Consider the following 20,670-nt stretch of genomic DNA (forward strand, 5'->3'; position numbering starts at 1 on the left):
TGTTAACATACATTTCTTCTAGTGAGGATATTTAGATTATAAGAATAAAAGCATATACATCTAAACTGAGTTTTAGCAGTCCTTGCACAACTGAGTTTTGTTGCTTGTCAGTTTTAGTGTAAGATCATCTGCACCAAGCTGCTCTTTGCCATATCTAATAAATTATCTTTCAAATCTATTTGCATCTTTGCAGTTATAGACAAATAATGGGTTAGATTCTTATTTACTGCTAGGCAAATGGGTAGTGTAAAGAATCAACCAAACAAAAAAAAATAGTTTGAAGAGTATACTTTGATTGTAAATCTGTAATTGCTATGTATGCCTGAGTACTCTTGTGTCAAACTAAAAATTGTGATAACATATTGATGATTTTCAACTTACTTTTTTACTAATATGGAATGTATTTGCTTTTAATTAACTCCTAAAAGCAATGGAAGCTGGTATCTGCAGTTTTATTTAACAAACAGTTTTTTCTACTAAAAAAAACGGCAGGACATGAGTTAGTTTTGGGGTGTTTTTCTCTTTTTCTCCCTTCCCCCCACAACCAAAAGCACTTTGTTATGTAACTGTGCTCTGTGATTTTCATGGCTTTGTGCTTTTGCTATGATTTCAGGAAGGCCATGCACTCAGCTGCAGCTTCTGAACCCAGAAAGATTCGCTCGGCTCATTAAAGAAGTTATGAATAGCACGTGGCCTGGCAGAGACATGGTGGTACAGTGGCATCCAGGTTTGGAAGACAAAAATCACCCATCAGTTTCCTGGCTTAAGATGGTCTGGAAGAACCTATATATACATTTTTCTGATGACTTGAGTGTGTTTGATGACATGCCGCTTATTCCCAAGACACTGCTGGAGGAAAACCAAACATCAGTGGAACTGGTTAGACTTAGGAATCCATCACCTATCATTCTGGAAGATGAATCTGAGACTCAGCTCCCGGAATATTTAGCTGATATTATTCAGAAAGTTGGTGGAGTTGTACTTAAGCAGCTAGATATTTCTATCCAACATCCGCTTATAAAAAAATACGTGCATCCACCATTACCAAGTGCTGTCTTACAAATCATGGAAAAAATGTCCTTACAGAAACTATGCAGTCAGGTTGCATCATTCCCGTCAACACATAAAGATGCTCTTAGGGCATTCTTGGCTAGTTTAACTGATGTAAGTGAAAAAGAGAGAAGAATTATTCAGGAATTGCTAATATTTAAAAAAATTGAAAAATCATCTGATGAAAGTGTCCCTGTTTTTACTGGGCTAAAAGGTAGTAAAGTATTACACCACACTGCCAAAATTCCTCCTGGTCTAAGATTTTCTGTTCCAATAATTGACAGCAGTGATGAAGCTACTATTCGCTTAGCTAACCTGCTAAAAATAGAACAGCTAAAGAGCACAGATTGCTTGAAGTTTGTTATACAGGACATAAGAAGTGATTTTTATTCATATGATGAAATAACACAGATAATGCAATGGGTTCTTGAAAATCTGACTTTTCTGAAAAATGAGAATACAGATGTGATAGATTGGCTGACATCACTAAAGTTTATTAAGATTTCAGAGGAAAATATTATGTCAGCAAGCGAACTCTTTGATCCTGAGGTAGAAGTTCTGCAAAACTTATTTTATGCTGAGGAGGAAATTTGCTTCCCTCCTGTTGTCTTTACATCTTCAGATATTCTTCATTCTCTGAGACAAATAGGCTTAAAAAATGAGGCCAATCTTGAGGAGAGTGATATTATGAGAGTGGCAAATAAAATTGAAAGTTTGCATGCTAACTCTAACACTGATCATGATCTACTGTTAAGAAAAGCTAGAACTCTCGTGATGGTTTTGAACAAAAACCATACACTGCTTCACTCATCTGAAACAAAAGCTGCACTGAAAAAAATAAAATGGATCCCGGCATGTAAGGAAAGACCTCCCAATTATCCAGGGTCCTTAGTTTGGAAAGGAGACCATTGCAATCTGTGTTCACCACCAGAAATGTGTGATATAGCTCATGCAATTTTAGTTGGTTCCTCAGTTCCTCTTGTGGAAAATGTGCTGTTGGATACAGAAAAAGCCCTCGGCATCCCCACCAAGCCCAGCATAAAAGCAGTCTTAAAACATTTCAAGGTGGTGGTTGATTGGCACAGTTCTAAAACCTTCAGTGATGAGGACTACTATCAGTTTCAGCATATCTTGCTTGAGATTTATGGATTTATGCATGATCATCTAGAAGAAGGCAAAGAAGCTTTTAAAGCCCTGAAATTTCCCTGGGTTTGGACAGGTAAAACATTTTGTTCCCTCACACAAGCAGTAATAAAGTCAGTACCTGATCTCGATCTCCAACCTTATCTACATTATGTGCCAAAAACGATGGCGAAGTTTCACCAGTTGTTTATATGTTGTGGTTCAATAGAGCAGTTAACACCAGACCACGTGTCTATGGTCATTCAGAAAATATATCTGAAAAGCGAGCAGCCTCTCTCGGAACAAGAGAGTAAACAAAATCTTCACATTATGTTGAGCATCATAAGGTGGCTGTACAGCAATCAGATTCCTGCAAGTCTGCACACGCCCATGCCGCTCTACAGTGGCAAACTTCCCTACAAACTTGCCATGAGGCCCATTCACGAGTGCTGTTACTGCGACATCAAAGTGGATGACTTAAACGATTTGCTGGAAGATTCTGTTGAACCGATAATTTTAGTGCATGAAGACATACCGATGAAAACCGCTGAGTGGTTAAATGTCCCATGCCTTAGCACAAGACTGATTAATCCAGAAAATATGGGATTTGAGCAGTCTGGGCAAAGAGAGCCTCTGACTGTAAGAATTAAAAACATTTTGGAGGAATACCCTTCCATTTCAGATATCTTTAAAGAGCTTCTTCAAAATGCTGATGATGCTAATGCAACGGAATGCAATTTCCTGATTGACATGAGAAGAAATATGGATATAAGAGAGAATCTTCTGGATCCAGGAATGGCAGCATGTCATGGTCCAGCTTTGTGGTCATTCAATAATTCTGAATTTTCTGACTCTGATTTCCTAAATATAACTCGATTAGGAGAGTCTTTAAAAAGGAGTGAAGTTGACAAAGTAGGAAAATTTGGACTGGGATTCAATTCTGTCTATCATATCACTGATGTTCCTATTATTTTGAGCCGGGAGTTCATGATTATGTTCGATCCAAACGTTAACCATATCAGTAAGCATATTAGAGATAAATCTAACCCTGGCATCAAAATCAACTGGAGTAAACAACAGAAGAGGCTGCGAAAGTTTCCCAACCAGTTTAAGCCTTTTATAGGAGTTTTTGGTTGCCAGTTGCCACTGACTGTAGAATCTCCTTACAGCTACAAAGGAACTCTTTTCAGGCTGTCCTTTAGAACTCAGCAGGAAGCTAAAGTGAGTGAAGTCAGCAGTGCGTCTTACAATACAGCAGACATTTACTCTCTTGTGGATGAGTTTAGCATCTGTGGTCATAGACTGATAATATTTGCTCAGAGTGTAAATTCAATGGTTTTGAAATACTTGAAAATTGAAGCAGATGATCCTGGGGTGGCACAGGATGTTGTCACTATCAAAAAAAATCTGTGTTCTTCCAAAGCCTTGACTGCCCCAAACGTAAGTGTTTTAAAGGAAGCGGCTAAACTCATGAAGGTCTGCAATGGCAGTAGTAAAAAACTTCCCACTGAAACACCAAAGTCCTCGTGTATCTTACAGATAGTAGTAGAAGAATTTCACCATGTATTTAGACGGATTGCTGATTTACAGTCTCCACTTTTCAGAGGTACAGAAGATGATCCAGCTTCTTTCTTTGAAATGGCTAAATCAGGACAGATGAAGAGATCAGCTGATGAATTGCCACAGAAAACAGTAGATTCAACAACATGGCTTATATGTTCTTGCATGGACACTGGAGATGCTTTAAAATTTTCATTACATGAAAGTGGACGAAGACTAGGTCTTGTTCCCTGTGGTGGAGTAGGAGTGTTGCTCTCTGAAACTCAGGATCAAAAATGGATTGTGAAACCTAATTGCAACAACATAGGTGAAGTATTCTGCTATTTACCTCTACGAATCAAAACAGGCTTACCTCTTCATATAAATGGCTGCTTTGCAGTTACTTCAAATCGGAAAGAAATCTGGAAAACGGACACAAAGGGAAGATGGAATACAGTATTCATGAGGCATGTTATTGTAAAAGCCTACATAGAAGCCCTTTGTGTTCTGCGTGACATGGCAATCAATGGTGAGCTTGTTGACTACAGTTACTCTGCAGTGTGGCCAGATCCTGATTCAGTTCATGATGATTTTTCTGTTATTTGTCAAGGGTTTTATGAAGACATAGCTCACATGAAGAACAAAGAAGGGATCAAAGTGTTTTCTGATGGTTTCTCTTGGGTTTCCATGAAGAATGTAAGGTTTTTAGATGACTCTATACTGAAACGACCAGATATTGGACCATCAGCCTTTAAGATCTTTCAGAAGTACCTTAAAAAAACTGGTTCTAAAAATCTGTGTGCTGTAGATCTTCCTTCCTGGGTAAAGACAGGATTTGAAGAAGCAGGATGCAAGTATATATTACTGGAGAACACTTTTTCTGAGAAACAGTTCTTTTCTGAGGTGTTTTTCCCTAACATTCAGGAGATTGATGCAGAGCTGCGTGATCCTTTGATGCGTTATGTTCTCAATGAAAAAGTTGAGGAGTTCTCAGGAATTCTTCGTGTTACTCCGTGTATTCCCTGTTCGTTGGATGGACATCCATTAGTTACACCATCAAGACTGATCCATCCTGAAGGAAGAGTTGCAAAATTATATGATGCTGAGGATGGAAGATTTCCTTACGGCACCACTCAGGATTATCTTAACCCAGTTATTTTGGTTAAACTTGTTCAGTTGGGAATGGCTAAAGATGATATTTTATGGGAAGATCTGATGGAACGTGCAGAGTCAGTAGCCGAAGTTAACAAGATTGATCATGCTGCAGCTTGTCTTAGAAGCAGCATTATAGTGAGTCTTATTGATGAAAAACTAAAATCTAGGGACCCTAGAGCTAAAGAATTTGCTGCAAAATGTCAAACCATCCCTTTCCTTCCTTTCCTTAGCAAACCAGCAGGCTTCTCACTGCACTGGAAAGGCAGTGATTTTCAGCCTGAAGCAATGTTTTCAGCAACTGATCTTTTCACTGCTGATCATCAAGATACAGTTTGCCTAATACAACCCATTCTTAATGAAAATTCCCACTCCTTTAAAGGTTGTGGTGCTTTGTCATTAGCTGTCAAAGAATTTTTGGGTTTACTGAAGAAACCAGCTGTTAATTTGGTCATAAATCAGTTAGAAGAAGTTGCAAAGTCATTTGATGGAATCACGTTATATCAAGAAAATATCACTAATGCTTGTTACAAATATCTACATGAAGCAATGTTACAGAACGAATCAACGAAAGCTATGATAATTGAACAACTGACAAACTGTAGTTTTATTCTGGTTGAGAATGTGTATGTTGATCCAACAAAAGTGTCTTTTCATTTGAATTTTGAAGCAGCACCCTACCTCTATCAGTTGCCTAACAAATATAAAAATAGTTTCCGTGAGCTGTTTGAAAGCGTGGGGGTAAGACAGGCCTTTACAGTTGAAGATTTTGCTGTAGTTCTGGAATTAATAGATCAGGAAAGAGGGAACAAACAACTAACAGAAGACAACTTTCAGCTTTGCAGGAGAATAATTAGTGAAGGAATATGGGGCCTAATTAGAGAGAAGAAGCAGGAATTTTGTGAGAAAAAGTACGGTGAGATTTTGTTACCTGACACTCGTCTTGCACTTCTGCCTGCGAAATCTTTGTGTTACAATGACTGTCCATGGATTAAGGTTAAAGACACAACCGTTAAATATTGTCATGGTGATATTCCAAGAGAAGTTGCAGTAAAGCTTGGAGCAATCCCAAAACGTCATAAAGCTTTAGAAAGATATGCATCCAATATCTGTTTTACTACCCTTGGAACAGAGTTTGGCCAGAAAGAAAAATTGACAAGTAGAATTAAAAGCATTCTTAATGCCTACCCGTCAGAAAAAGAAATGCTGAAAGAACTCCTTCAGAATGCAGATGATGCAAAAGCTACAGAGATCTGTTTTGTGTTTGATCCTAGGCAGCATCCAGCTGATAGAATATTTGATGAGAAATGGGCACCACTTCAAGGACCAGCACTGTGTGTTTACAACAACCAGCCTTTTACAGAAGATGATATTCGAGGAATTCAGAACCTTGGAAAAGGTACAAAAGTAGGAAATCCCTGTAAAACTGGACAATATGGTATAGGTTTCAATTCTGTTTATCACATTACTGATTGCCCTTCTTTCATATCTGGCAATGATATACTTTGTATTTTTGATCCTCATGCTAGATATGCACCAGGTTCAACATCAACAAGTCCTGGCCGCATGTTTAGAGATTTAGATGCAGATTTCAGAACACAGTTCTCAGATGTGCTGGACCTTTACTTAGGAGATCACTTTAAACTGGATAATTGCACAATGTTTAGGTTTCCTCTTCGAAATGGAGAAATGGCAAAAGTATCAGAAATTTCCTCAGTTCCATGTTCGGATAGAATGGTCCAAAACCTATTAGATAAGCTGCGTACAGATGGAGCAGAACTCTTAATGTTTTTGAACCATATGGAAAAAATTTCTATTTGTGAGATAGAAAAAACAACAGGAGCACTGAATGTGTTGTATTCTGTGCAAGGCAAAATCACTGATGGAGACAGACTGAAACGAAAGCAATTCCATGCATCTGTAATTGACAGCGTAAGTAAAAAAAAGCAGCTAAGTGAAATACCCGTGCAACAGATTACTTACACAATGGATACTGAAGACTCTGAAGGAAATCTTACAACTTGGTTAATTTGTAACAGGTCAGGCTTTTCTGCCATGGAAAAGGTATCCAAAAGTGTGGTTTCAGCCCACAAGAATGAGGACATTACTCTTTTTCCACGTGGCGGGGTAGCAGCTTGCATTACGCATAATTACAAAAAGCCCCACAGAGCGTTCTGTTTCTTACCGTTATCGTTAGAAACTGGATTACCCTTTCACGTGAATGGACACTTTGCCCTGGATTCTGCAAGAAGAAATCTGTGGCGTGATGATAACGGTGTTGGAGTAAGAAGTGACTGGAATAGTAGCCTAATGACAGCGCTGATTGCACCGGCCTACGTTGAACTGCTGATTCAGCTGAAGAAACGGTATTTCCCAGGCACTGATCCTACAGTGTCCGTGCTGCAAAACACACCTGTTCATGTTGTGAAAGACACTTTAAAAAAATTTTTATCCTTTTTTCCAGTTAATAGACTTGATATTCAGCCGGATTGGTATTGCTTAGTGAAAGCAGTTTACAGTTGCATTTATGAAGATCTGAAGCGTCTTTTACCTGTTATGCGAGCTCCAAATATCGATGGTTCTGATTTGCATTCTGCTGTTATCATCACATGGGTTAATATGTCTACAGTGAACAAAGGCAGGCCATTCTTTGACAATTTACTACAAGATGAATTGCAACATCTCAAAAATACAGAATACAACATCACAACGCGGAAGACAGTGGCAGAAAATGTCTACAGACTCAAGCATTTACTCTTAGAAATTGGATTTAATTTGGTATATAACTGTGATGAAACTGCAAATCTTTACCACTGTCTGGTAGATGCAGATATTCCTGTCACCTATGTGACACCTGCTGATGTCCGTTCATTTTTGATGACATTTTCTTTTCCAGACTCTAATTGCCACATTGGAAAGTTACCCTGTCGTCTTCAGCAGACGAATTTGAAACTTTTCCATAGTCTCAAACTTCTGGTTGACTACTGTTTTAAAGATGCAGAAGAAAATGAAATCCAGATTGAGGGCTTGCCACTCCTTATTACTCTTGACAATGTTTTGCAAATTTTTGATTCAAAGCGACCAAAGTTCTTAACAACATACCATGAGCTGATTCCATCTCGCAAGGATCTCTTTATGAACACGTTGTACTTGAGATACAACAATATTTTACTGAGCAGTGAAGTAGCGAAAGTCTTTGATATCAAAAGTTTTGCTGAATTGTTATCATCTGTGTTGCCGAGAGAATATAAAACCAGAAATTGTATGAAATGGAAGGAAAACTTTGCAAGTGAGTCTTGGCTTAAAAACGCCTGGCACTTTATTAGTGAGTCTATAAATATAAAGGAAGAGCAAGAAGATACGCAAGCAAAATTCGATGATGTTGTTGAAACTTTGAAGGACTGGACTTTGCTCCCAGGTGTAAGGTTTACTGTCTCAGCTAATCACCTTGTTGTGCCAGAGTGTGACGTTCTGCTGCCACTCAGCATTATGCATATAGCTGTTTTTCCAAATGCTCAGAGTGATAAAGTCTTCCATGCTTTAATGAAAACAGGCTGTATTCAGTTGGCATTGAACAAAATTTGCTCCAAAGACAGTGCTTTAGTGCCTTTGTTGTCAGGATGTACAGCAAATATAGATAATCCTTCAAGCATTCTGAAAGCCATACAATATATGGTACAGACATCAACTTTCAGGACTGAAAAGTTAGCAGAAAGTGACTTTGAGGCTCTCTTAATGTACTTCAATTGCAATTTATGTCATTTGACATCTCAGGATGACATTAAAATTTTAAAGTCTCTTCCATGTTATAAATCGATCAGTGGCCGATACATCAGCATTTCAAAATACGGGACGTGTTACGTTCTCACGAAAAGCATCCCATCAGTAGAAGTAGACAGATGGACACAGTCAACTTCATCAGCTTTTCTTGAAGAGAAGGTTCATTTGACAGATTTGTACACTCTGCTTGGCTGTGTCTCTGTGGATGATCTTGAAGTGTACTTGAAACATCTTTTGCCAAAAATTGAGAGCCTGTCTTACGATGCAAAATTAGAACACTTGATCTACCTAAAGAATAGGCTAACTAGCATTGAGGAATCTTCAGAAATGAAAGAACAGCTGTTTGAAAAGCTTGAAAGCATTTTGATCATTCATGATGCAACCAATAGATTAAAGCCTGCAAAATATTTTTATGACAGGACTGTAAAAGTCTTTGAAGTTATGCTTCCTGAAAAGTTCTTTATACCTCAGGATTTTTTTAAGAAACTCGAGCAACTTACAAAACCAAAAAACCAAGCTGCATTCCTTCCATCATGGGTAACTTTTCTACGACATATCGGATTGAAATTCATCATTTCGCAGCAACAGTTGCTACAGTTTGCTAAGGAGATCAGCATGCGAGCGAATACAGAAAACTGGTCTAAAGAAACACTACAGAATACTGTCGATGTCCTCCTTCATCACATATTTCAAGAAAGAACTGACCTTTTGTCAGGAAATTTTCTGAAAGAATTGTCATTAATTCCTTTTCTGTGCCCTGAACGAGCTCCAGCAGAATTTGTTAGATTTCATCCTCAGTATCAAGAAGTTAATGGGACACTTCCTCTTATACGATTCAATGGGGCACAGGTGAATCCTAAATTCAAACAGACAGATGTGTTGCAGTTGCTGTGGACTTCATGTCCCATTCTTCCTGAGAAAGCAACACCTTTAAGCATCAAGGAGCAAGAGGGAAGTAGTCTTGGTGCACAAGAACAACTTGAGCAAGTTTTAACTATGCTGAATGTCAATTTGGACCCTCCCCTTGACAAAGTTATCAATAACTGCAGGAACATATGCAATATAACGACTTTGGATGAGGACATGGTGAAAACTAGGGCAAAGGTCTTAAGAAGCATTTATGAATTTCTTAGTACAGAGAAAAGGGAATTCCGCTTTCAACTTCGAGGAGTTTCTTTTGTAATGGTGGAAGAAGGTTGGAAGCTTCTGAAGCCTGAAGAGGTGGTAATAAACCTTGAGTATGAATCTGATTTTAAACCTTATCTTTACAAACTTCCTTTAGAACTTGGTACTTTCCATCAGTTATTTAAACATTTGGGTACTGAAGATATTATTTCAACAAAGCAGTATGTTGAAGTTCTAGGTCGCATATACAAGAGCTCGGAAGGAAAGCAATTGGATCCTAATGAAATGCGCACGGTTAAAAGAGTAGTTTCTGGCCTGTTCAAAAGTCTTCAGAATGATTCTGTCAAGGTTAGGAATGACCTTGAGAATATGAGGGATTTTGCCCTTTACCTTCCGAGTCAAGATGGTAGGTTGGTAAAGTCTAGTATCCTAGTTTTTGATGATGCACCTCACTACAAAAGCAGAATCCAAGGTAACATTGGTGTGCAAATGCTTGTTGATCTTAGCCAGTGTTACTTAGGTAAAGACCATGGCTTTCACACTAAATTGATTATGTTATTCCCTCAGAAATTGAGGCCTCGCTTACTTAGCAGTATTCTCGAAGAACAGTTGGATGAAGAGTCTCCCAAAATCTGTCAGTTTGGAGCATTATGTTCTTTGCAGGGAAGGTTACAGTTACTGTTGTCTTCGGAACAATTCATCACAGGACTCATTAGGATTATGAAGCATGAAAATGACAATGCTTTTTTAGCTAATGAGGAAAAAGCAGTAAGACTTTGCAAAGCTTTGCGAGAAGGCTTGAAAGTTTCCTGTTTTGAGAAGTTGCAAACAACGTTACGAGTTAAAGGCTTTGCTCCTATTCCCCACAGCAAAAGCGAAACATTTGCTTTCCTGAAGAGATACGGAAATGCAGTAATACTGCTTTACATACAGCATTCTGACAGCAAAGACATAAATTTCCTGTTGGCATTAGCCATGACCTTAAAATCTGCAACTGACAACCTGATTTCTGATACCTCATATTTAATTGCCATGCTGGGTTGTAATGATATTTACCGGATCAGTGAAAAGCTTGACAGTTTAGGAGTGAAGTACGACTCTTCTGAGCCATCAAAACTTGAACTACCAACACCTGGCACTCCTATACCAGCTGAAATTCACTATACACTTCTTATGGATCCAATGAATGTATTTTACCCTGGTGAATATGTTGGTTACCTGGTTGATGCTGAAGGTGGTGATATATACGGATCATATCAACCAACTTACACCTATGCAATCATTGTACAAGAAGTGGAAAGAGAAGATGATGAAAATCCCAGTTTTCTAGGGAAGATTTACCAGATCGATATTGGATACAGTGAGTATAAAATAGTGAGCTCTCTTGACTTGTACAAATTTTCAAGACCGGAGGAAAGTTCTCAAAGCAGGGATAGCACACCTTCTACCCCAACCAGTCCTACAGAATTTCCAGCACACGGACCTAGGGCCATTCCACCTCTCTTCGCTGGTAGAGAGAGCCACAAAACAATGTCCTCAAAACATCATTCTCCAAAAAAGATAAAGTCAAACTCATTGCCAGAGATATTAAGAGAAGTTACATCTGTGATTGAACAGGCTTGGAAGCTTCCAGAATCTGAAAGAAAAAAGATTATTAGGAGGCTGTATCTTAAATGGCATCCAGATAAAAATGCAGAGAATCTTGATATAGCTAATGAAGTTTTCAAACATTTACAGAATGAGATTAACAGGCTAGAGAAACAGGCCTTCATGGATCAAAATATGGACAGAGCCTCGAGAAGACCATTTTCATCCTCTGCTTCTCGATTTCAGTCGGATAAATTTTCATTTCAAAGATTTTATACTTCATGGAATCAAGAAGCAACAAGCCACAAATCTGAAAGGCAGCAGTATAAAGAAAAGTGTCCATCTTCCACGGCGCCATCTTACTCGCAGCGCTTTTTTGTCCCACCTACCTTCAGGTCCGTTGGCAATCCTGTAGAGGCACGTCGGTGGCTTAGGCAGGCCCGAGCTAACTTCTCAGCTGCAAGAAATGACCTTCATAAAAATGCCAATGAATGGGTATGCTTTAAGTGCTACCTTTCTACTAAACTCGCCTTGATTGCAGCTGACTATGCTGTGAAGGGCAAATCGGACAAAGACGTAAAACCAGCAGCCCTTGCACAAAAAATAGAGGAATACAGTCAGCAACTTGAAGGGCTTACAAATGATGTTCAGACGTTGGAAGCTTACGGAGTAGATAGCTTAAAAACTAGGTATCCTGACTTACTGCCTTTCCCACAGATTCCCAATGATAGATTTACTTCAGAAGTTGCTATGAGAGTGATGGAATGTACTGCTTGTATCATAATAAAACTTGAGAACTTTATACAACAGAAGGTCTAAGGGATTTGAAGAGGTCAGCGAACTGTTTTGTCCAGAGCTTAGGTATTTCATGTGATGGGATGCAAATGTGACTGTGCAGACCACTGGACGTGGGTGGTACTGAAGTACTTAGAATTGAAATTTATTTAAATGGGATTTTTTTTTTTACTGAGCCTGCTGTATAAGCAAACTGTAAAACGTGAATATTTTTTAAAATTTGCAAGAAAACTGAGCTGCAAAAGTTAGCTGTATGTACAATATTGTAATTAATTGGCATATTATTGAACTGCACTTTATATAACCAAAGCTTAGCTTTCTGTTAGATGAAGCCTATAATTATAACTCCTTATTAGATTTTTATTTCATTTAATATAATGTTTCCAAAATGGTAATGTCAGCTTTCAATGTACTAATCTTAAGACTGGACATACTATGAAATGGGAGTTGGGATGGAAATTAAAATAACTTTGGAGGTATTGCTCCAAGGCATTTCTGTATTCTTTTGTGTTCTGTGGACATTTGTGTCACTCATAGTAATACTCTTATCAGCTGGATCTGATTATAAATTTGCTGCAGCATCACATTGTGAACGTTTAAAGGATTGTTTAGTACCTGTGAATTGGTACAATTATTTGAATGCTGAATGATGATACTTGATTTAACACGCAACTTCATGTCATGCATTGATTGCATTTCCTTTATTATAAAATAATTAAGTATTTAATTTACTTTTTTTTTCTAGAGCCTGTTATCTTTTGTTTAATGATAAATGCATGTGGATGATATACAATCGGTGAACATTATTATACGGTGTTTTATGATATTTTTTTTTTAACACCAAAATTCAGTTTTCAGATGTCTAAATGTTTGAGTTTCTTTTTTCTTTTTTTTTTTCCTGCGTGTGTGCCTTTGTGTGTGTACATATATATATATTTTTCCACAAACAAACATCGATAATAGTACAATTCAGTAACCCATTTTTGGTGTACACTGAACACTGGGTTTTGTTACATGTTTAAAGGTGCTGCAATGTAATGCTCTTTATTTTGTTGTTCACTACAGCCCTAGAGAAGCCTGATTTCTAGCTCACACTCTTTCTTTTATAGTTTGTAATACTTTTGGTAATGTCATGCAATCCGTTCAACGTTAGCTATTTGTAAAAAAAACTTAAAAAAATAAAAAAAATATGGAAGGATAATGCTGAATGGAAGGATTTTTCTTTGCTGGATCAGTCACATTTAACTTAAATGTTATGTTACTACAATTGTTTACTTGACAGCACAGTGAACCTGTAATTTAACTTACAGAATACAAAGGATAATAAACAACAGTCAGCTTGCAGGGCTGATACAGCTGCGATAGTGTTGCAATCCAAAAATAAAAAATCATGGTGAAGGCTTCTCCAGTTTTGTGCAAATTATAAAGGGCTTGTTCTCTTCTGAAAAACCTTGCAAACTGTAGTGGGAAGAAATGTGGTGTTTGGGAAATGATACTGCTTCTGATTGTGAAGCCCTATTATTATTTCTGCTATTAAATATTAAGTGCCATAATTTTAATAAAGAAAAATGCAAACATGTGCTTCAGTCTGATGTGTTTTGGTTTCATAAAGTAGTCTAAATTACCTATTACTTCATGCTTTCTTTTATATAGGTAAATACACAGCCTCTTTTCAATTAGTTATAAATAATTGCATCAATATGGGAATACTATGAAAAAGGAAAAATGTTTTTTTCTTTCAATGACAAATGTTTGCAGTTTTCTCAAATAACTTGTACATTTTGCTGAATCTTGCAATAAATAGCATGTAAACAAAACACAAATCCTGCTGTGCCATGAAATAAATCAGTTTAGTTAATTCCCTATGTTTTTAAAACAAATTCCTTTGTAGCTTTTACGTACTTTGTGCACACAGTCAGATGAATAGTATTCAGGGTAAGCAAAATACTAACAAAAGGAAACAGTTCTCATTGTCTTTTTCTGTTTAAATGGAGCTAAAACATCAGGTAAACAGAGTAGCATGAAAACAAGTAACAAAGCAGCAATATGAACACTTCTTTTTTCTTGAAGGAAATCATTGAAGCACATACTGTTTTGTAAGCAACTAATGTTGCTTTACTGATATTACTATGAATCATTAAAATGGCTGTGCAGAACTGCTATGCTGTTTTGTTTTTATTTTGTATATTTTGTATATATTGCTGACTCTAAGAAAGAAAATGGTGCCAGGTCTTAGGAAGCTAGTGGTCTGAACAAGAAAACCTGAATGACACAGGAAAATCCACTTATTCTGTTATTCCTGGGTTGATACCATCAATCAGTTGCAATAAAACTTATGTATCAATGCAGAGAGACAGGCAAGAGTGGCGTCTTGACTGGAAGTCTCTTATTTTCTATTTTTTATTGGCTTAACTCACCGTAACAGCCTAAATAAAGAGGCCTTATGAGACCAGGAAACCATATTGTGATAGAAACTGGTTTCATAAGTGCCATTTAATTCCTGTTTATAAAAAAGTAAATAGAGCTTAATTCATGCTTCCTTTTGGCTCAGCTGAGGGCCTGGGGAAATGGAGAATAAGATACTTGTTCCTAAGTTGGGCGTGGAAGCTCAGATCAGCAAGTACATGATGATTCCATAGTAAGGGTCTGTAGAAGTAAATGTTACCATGGGGGTTCCACAAAAATACATTTTATAAGTAATTCTGCATGTTACACAAGTTCACATGAGTCAAATGGTCTTTTCAGCCAGGTGCCTGTCCTGGTTATCTTCCACGGGTACCAGGAATGTGTCTAGGAAAAGCAGCTTCTGTCCTTCCTGCCAGGCGTGAGGCTTAGCCAAGATGGGGGTACAGGAAACTGATTTAGGTGTACATTTAGTACCTTAAATCTAAGCGACTGTGGTTCTAAGAAGTCTTGGCAGGTTTGTTACTATTTACCTTCTTGTGGAAGCTTTAAAAGTTTTACTCTAAAACAATGGCACCAGCACCTCTTCTAAAAAGAAATGGGCACTTGCAAGAAAAAGGCCTTTTTTTGTTTGGCTGTTTTTTTTTAAGGAAATAGATTTTTGTGTAGCCAATTACCAAAAGAAAAAGAAGTGGTATGCAGTATAAAGAAATGCAGTTTTGCAATATTTGTACTCAAATAATCATAAAGTTACTGTGGTGATTGGAAAATCACTGTAGGTTTGAGATGTATTACTAAGAGGATTGCATTCATTTGGTGCTTGGGTTGTTTAAACGAGGCTTTCATAAAATCTATTGTAATTGCTCCAATTAAAGTAAAGGAGAGTAGTACCAGCTTTGAGATTTCCTGTTGCTGGATCTGACCACCTTGAGGATGGCTGGATTGGTATTGTGGAACATGGGCAGAAGCAGTCGTTCAAAAATAATTAAACTTGGCAGCCAAAGTAGATGTTTTCATTTGAAAACACACATTTCTGTCACATGAAGGTGTTTGTCAATGAGCTTTTCATCAAAACTCTTCATCTTTTCTTGCATTTGCTTTCTGGATGATTAATTCAGTAGCACTGGTATCTTTTTTAATTTACTTTCACCTAATACAGATGAAGATGAATTCTAGATGTCTAATGAAATCTAATTGTAAAGTATTTTCTAAATTCCGGAAAGTACATTTTTAGTTACGGCCAAGATTTTCATTCATATTTTTAAATAATGTACATTTCACGTTCTTAGAGTCTTGGGAAGATAATTTTGTTTTAAAAAGGAAAACATTCATTTAAGCTGTGTTTCATTTGAACACAAAAGGAGAAGCAGACTTTTCAAAATGTATAAAGTTTATTCAAGAACTCAGTTTTCAGTTAATTCTTGCAATTTCCTTTTGCATAAAGCTATATAAAGACAGACAAATGTCAATACTAAAGGAGTGTGAAATGGCAACAGAGAGGTTTGTGTTTGGGCAATCACCAATATAGTTTTACTACCATTTTGATATTTTTACTTTTCCACTGTGTAACTATCCCAACCGGTTACAAGAACTGCTGTAAATACTTATTTTTGAGGGGAAAAAATATGCAAACCATACAGTTTACTTTGCTGGGTAGTGGTGGCTTCTTTCTCCATTTGGATAACACTTTTGGAAATAAACTAGATGTGCGTACTATCCTGTGCCATAATTTCCTGTTAATCTGTAAGTAGATAACTGAAGTTTGATCAAGTAGAAACAATAATTTTTAAGTATTAAAGAGAGATGGAAAGACACCCACGTGGAAATATCAAAAATGATAATGTAGTGACGTATGAGCTATATTGAGATTAACAACAATTCGGATTATAGCATCAGCTGATTACACTGTGATAATTTTAGCATAAACTTTGTTTCTCCACTGACCACCACTAAAAGACAAAGTCTCCAGAATGTTCTTCAGTGACAAGATGTTGCCACCCATGCTTTAGAAAACCTGCACAACTTACATAATGCAACTACATATTCAATGTCAATTTTGTAGCGTCATGAAGAATGACATTTAAGTGATGAAGAGGGGCAAGCTGGTGATTTGGATGATGGCAGAGATGAGGACAAAGCAGACCCATCTAGTTTTCAGTACTACTCAGAATCCAGCTGGGAACTGAGGCAAGTCCAAAAGCTTTATCTCCACAAGAGCGGCAGCTGTTATTGCAGTATCTAACCAAGGTGCCATGATGCTCAGTAGTGTTACTTGCCAGGCAAACATGCCCTGGGTTTCCTAGGTGTTATCACAGCTTTGCAAAAACATTAACTAAAACAGAGCAACTTCAATGCAAGAAGTTGCAACAGAAGTGGCTTCCAAATTCCCAGTTACTCTTGTGATACAGGGAAAGCCTGGATTCAGTCACTTGCTTTGTATTAACTGGCAAATCACTTTTGAAAATGTGCCTCCAAAATAAAAGCTTAAAACATAGCTTTGAATGCTATGTTTCCATTGCTGGCAGAATATGCAGATTTTAACTAATGAACTTATTTACAGTATCTGGCCAACATCTAGGGATTAGATTTGGTGAATGAGTAGTTTGGTACCACATGGAAGCGGGCATATGTTCCGTGATGTCAGAAACATAGGCATGAGGATGGGTCAAATGCCTTTGAAACCAGACAGTGGCTGAATTCTCTAAGGACTGAAGTCCCAGTTTTGCTGTTGTACTATAAAAGACTGTACACACGACAGCCTTCCAGGTTACTTTTAGGTGTCTGGCACACGCAATAGCATTTGTTGTCCTTTATTTTAATGCACAGACTTTCTGTCCAATGAATAAGACAAGACTGCTCATAATTTGGATTGTAAAAACTTGCACATGGGGCTGGAACCACCCTAAACTGACTTTAAAGGAATGCTGAAGGCAGGTTGCTGTTTAAGCCTCTCTTGGCTGAGAGATACAGTTGAGAGATATAGCTGTAGAGTAGGGAGATACATTCCCCTCTCTAGGGCCAACAGGCCTGTACTCACCCCTGAAGGTAGACGGAAAAGGGAATTTCTTCTGAAAAAGGGAAGCTGTGTGGCTCCCTACTTCTCCCATAGGCAGTATGCCAGTAATCAGAGCGCTCTCCAAATAACATGGGAGACCTTGATTCACTTGCCTCCTTTGCCTGAAGGGACACCCAAAAGGTCAGCTTAAGTATGTTTTCTAGTTTGCATTAATTGCTGAGGCCTCCACCCTGCTAATGAAGGGCAACTTCAGTATTGTACGTTAGACTTGTTGGATAAATTACAAAGGCAGCCCTTGAGGCAGGGACAAAGCCTACAATAGCAGTGGGTACTGTTAACTGGGGGCTCTTTCTCAACTCAGTCCTTTGTGAGCATCTGGGACCATAACTGAGTGTTGGATTTCTTTTTGTCCACCAGAGCTGAAGTAGCAAGCTTAGAAAAAACCAGCCAAGTCTTCGTCATTCTTTTTTTTTGAGTCTGCTGCCTTAAGGATGATGATTCTTTTCTCTAAAGGATGGACATTCTGTGGTTTAATAATGATTATGGGTAAAAGTCTTTCTGTAAATAGACACCAAGGCACTATGTGATAGCAGCTCCTACCTGGGTAATATATCAACAAGTATATACAAAACAGCATTGAAGGAGTTAAAAACCCATGTGGTTTAAACAACAGACTATCAAATACAAATCCTGCTACCCAGAGGTGTGCAAACGATTTATTTGTGTTCAGTGCAACACTGTACAGGGGAATGGGTCTGCAGCTGTGTTTCTCTACAAGGTCAATAAATGGTTTGTCAACTCTGGTGAGCATTTACTCCATACCCAAAGTCTTAATGTAAAAAACAATAAGGAGTAGTTTTACACTCTCTGTTTGTGATGGAGCCCCACTCTCACAGGATCAGAAATATCAGTCAACGGCTGCAGATGGAAATGAAATAGTCCTCTTAATTGAATCCTGTGGGCTGCAAAAAAGGATTTTTTTTTTTTTTTCCCCACCGCCCAAACAGTTCCTTGTGTCAGACAATCTGGAGCCACAGTAAGGATTTTTTTTTTTTTTTTCATTTTACTAGTCCAGCTGGCAGAGCAAATTGCCTTGTTGAATTAGCATGTTGTAAAATATAAAAGAGTTTAAATGAGTACGATGGTACAGGCAGTACAACAAACTATTGCTGTTATAAAATATACTAACATATTTCTCTATTGTATAGTGAACAGATTTGAGACACAGGGAGGTGTAAATGACTCCTGCAGATTTTTGTATTAGTTATTTTTATATGAATCTCAGTAATAGGCAAATCAGCATATATTTTGCCAAATTAAAATAGAAAGCTATTAGCAAATTAACACCTTTTACGCAGAACTTATACAAATACCACATTTTTCATATCTTGTGTTATTGCAAGAACAAAATTGCATAGACCATTTGCTGGCACTTTCTGAATTCCGCAAATAATGCTTTGTCTTACCATACAGTTCAAGTAGTTCCCTCAATTTAATTTCACCCACTAATGCAGTAAGAGTTTACATGTAGTGAGAGAAAAAAACACGGAGCTCAAAAATATTAACAATGACATAACCATCTGACTTAATAATAGTTCAGCAAGGGAACATATTCCTTTTATTTTACTTTTATCCTCTCTGTAAGGCTGTTTTCAAAGTGTTACTGAAAGAACAAATAATTTGATTCAAGTTATTCTTCTGAAGTTGAAATGTCATTTGTGCTCTTCTTCCGCTTTCACCCTGTAGTCCAGAATTGTAGATACAGATTTGTTTCCTAAACTCAAGTGCTTTGTTTTTAAAATTCTGAAAATTCTGCTTTCAGTAATGCTGTTTGGCAATAATATAAAACTCAGACTAGCAAGGGGGTGTGTGTCCTTTCCTGGTGCCTCACTGGCAGACACGGCTGTACTCTTGGCAAGTGGAGCCCACGCCGGCCACTGACAAGTAGAGCTTTCCGTCCGGACACACGCAGATTTCATAAAGCCCCTGAGAAATACCAGATCCACCCCTTGTACCCTCAGGCAATTTGGGCAGTCGAACAGTTTCAGCATCGAGCAAAAGCTGCATGGGAGAAAGCAGGACAAGTGGGCTCATTAGAAACAATACTGCCATAGCTTGCCATAAACCAACTCGACTTTATCTAGGCAGTGGTTTAAGAATAGCCTTCTACCCAGACTTGCTGTATACAAAGCTGCTCTGAGGTCCAGGCTCTTGGCCGACACTGAAACATGGGAGAGCGATAAGCTGGTGCCCATCCTCTTCCTTAGCAGGAAGTTCAACAAGGCCAGGTGCAAGGTCCTGCACCTGGGTTGGGGCAATCCCAAACATGCATACAGGCTGGCCAATGAGTGGATTTTTAGCAGCCCTGATGAGAAGGACACGGGGGTACTCGCGGATGAAAAACTGAATATGACCCAGCAATGGGCGCTGGCAGCCCACAGAGCCAACTGCATCCTGCTCTGCATCAAAAGAACCGTGGCCAGCAGGCTGCGGGAGGTGATTCTCCCCCTCTACTCTGCTCTTGTGAAAACCCACCTGGAATACTGTGTCCAGGTCTCGGGCCCCCAACATAAGAAGGACATGGACTTGTTTGAGTGGGTCCAGAGGAGGGCCATGAAGGTGATCAGAGGGCTCCCTCCCCTATGAAGAGGCACATCCCCCTCTCTATGGCTCATCTCCCCGTGAAGACAGGCTGAGGGAGTTGTGGCTGTTCAGCCTGGAAAAGAGAAGGCTCTGGGGAGACCTTATTGTGTCTTCCCTGACCTAAAGGAGGCCTAAAAGAAAAATGGGGAGGGACTCTTTATCAGGGAGTGTAGTGATAGCATGAGAGGTAAGGTGCTTTAAATCTGAAAGAGAGGAGATTTAGATTAGATGCTAGGAAGACGTTCTTTAGTGTGAGGGTGATGAGACACCAGAACAGGTTGCCCAGGGAGGTCGTGGATGCCCCATCCCTGGAGGTGTTCAAGGCCAGGCTGGATGGGGCTCTGAGCAACCTTGTCTACACAGGAAATTCCACTCAAATACAAGGAAAAACTTTACGGTGAGGGTGACAGCGCACTGGAACAGGCTACCCAGGGAGGTCGTGGAGTCCCCTTCTCTGG

The 20,670-nt window shown here is 38.5% G+C and overlaps 2 protein-coding genes across 3 annotated transcripts in view; one reads left to right on the forward strand and one right to left on the reverse strand.

Moving 5' to 3' along the window:
• Positions 1 to 14,306, forward strand: part of SACS (sacsin molecular chaperone) — a 28,648-nt gene extending 14,342 nt beyond the window's left edge. For both annotated transcript variants that reach the window (XM_014965841.1, XM_014965842.1), the window contains one exon: positions 614 to 14,306. In XM_014965841.1, coding sequence (XP_014821327.1) covers positions 614 to 12,174 — 11,561 coding nt within the window. In that variant the 3' untranslated portion in view covers positions 12,175 to 14,306. The remainder of the gene's footprint in view (positions 1 to 613) is intronic.
• Positions 14,307 to 15,925: 1,619 nt separating this feature from the next.
• The window catches only part of SGCG (sarcoglycan gamma), a 149,661-nt gene continuing 144,916 nt past the window's right edge, over positions 15,926 to 20,670 (reverse strand). The window contains exon 9 of the mRNA XM_014965843.1: positions 15,926 to 19,630. Coding sequence (XP_014821329.1) covers positions 19,457 to 19,630 — 174 coding nt within the window. The 3' untranslated portion in view covers positions 15,926 to 19,456. The remainder of the gene's footprint in view (positions 19,631 to 20,670) is intronic.

This window comes from Calidris pugnax, unplaced genomic scaffold (genome assembly GCF_001431845.1).
Source record: "Calidris pugnax isolate Ruff unplaced genomic scaffold, ASM143184v1 scaffold20, whole genome shotgun sequence".
Taxonomy (NCBI): Eukaryota; Metazoa; Chordata; class Aves; order Charadriiformes; family Scolopacidae; genus Calidris; species Calidris pugnax.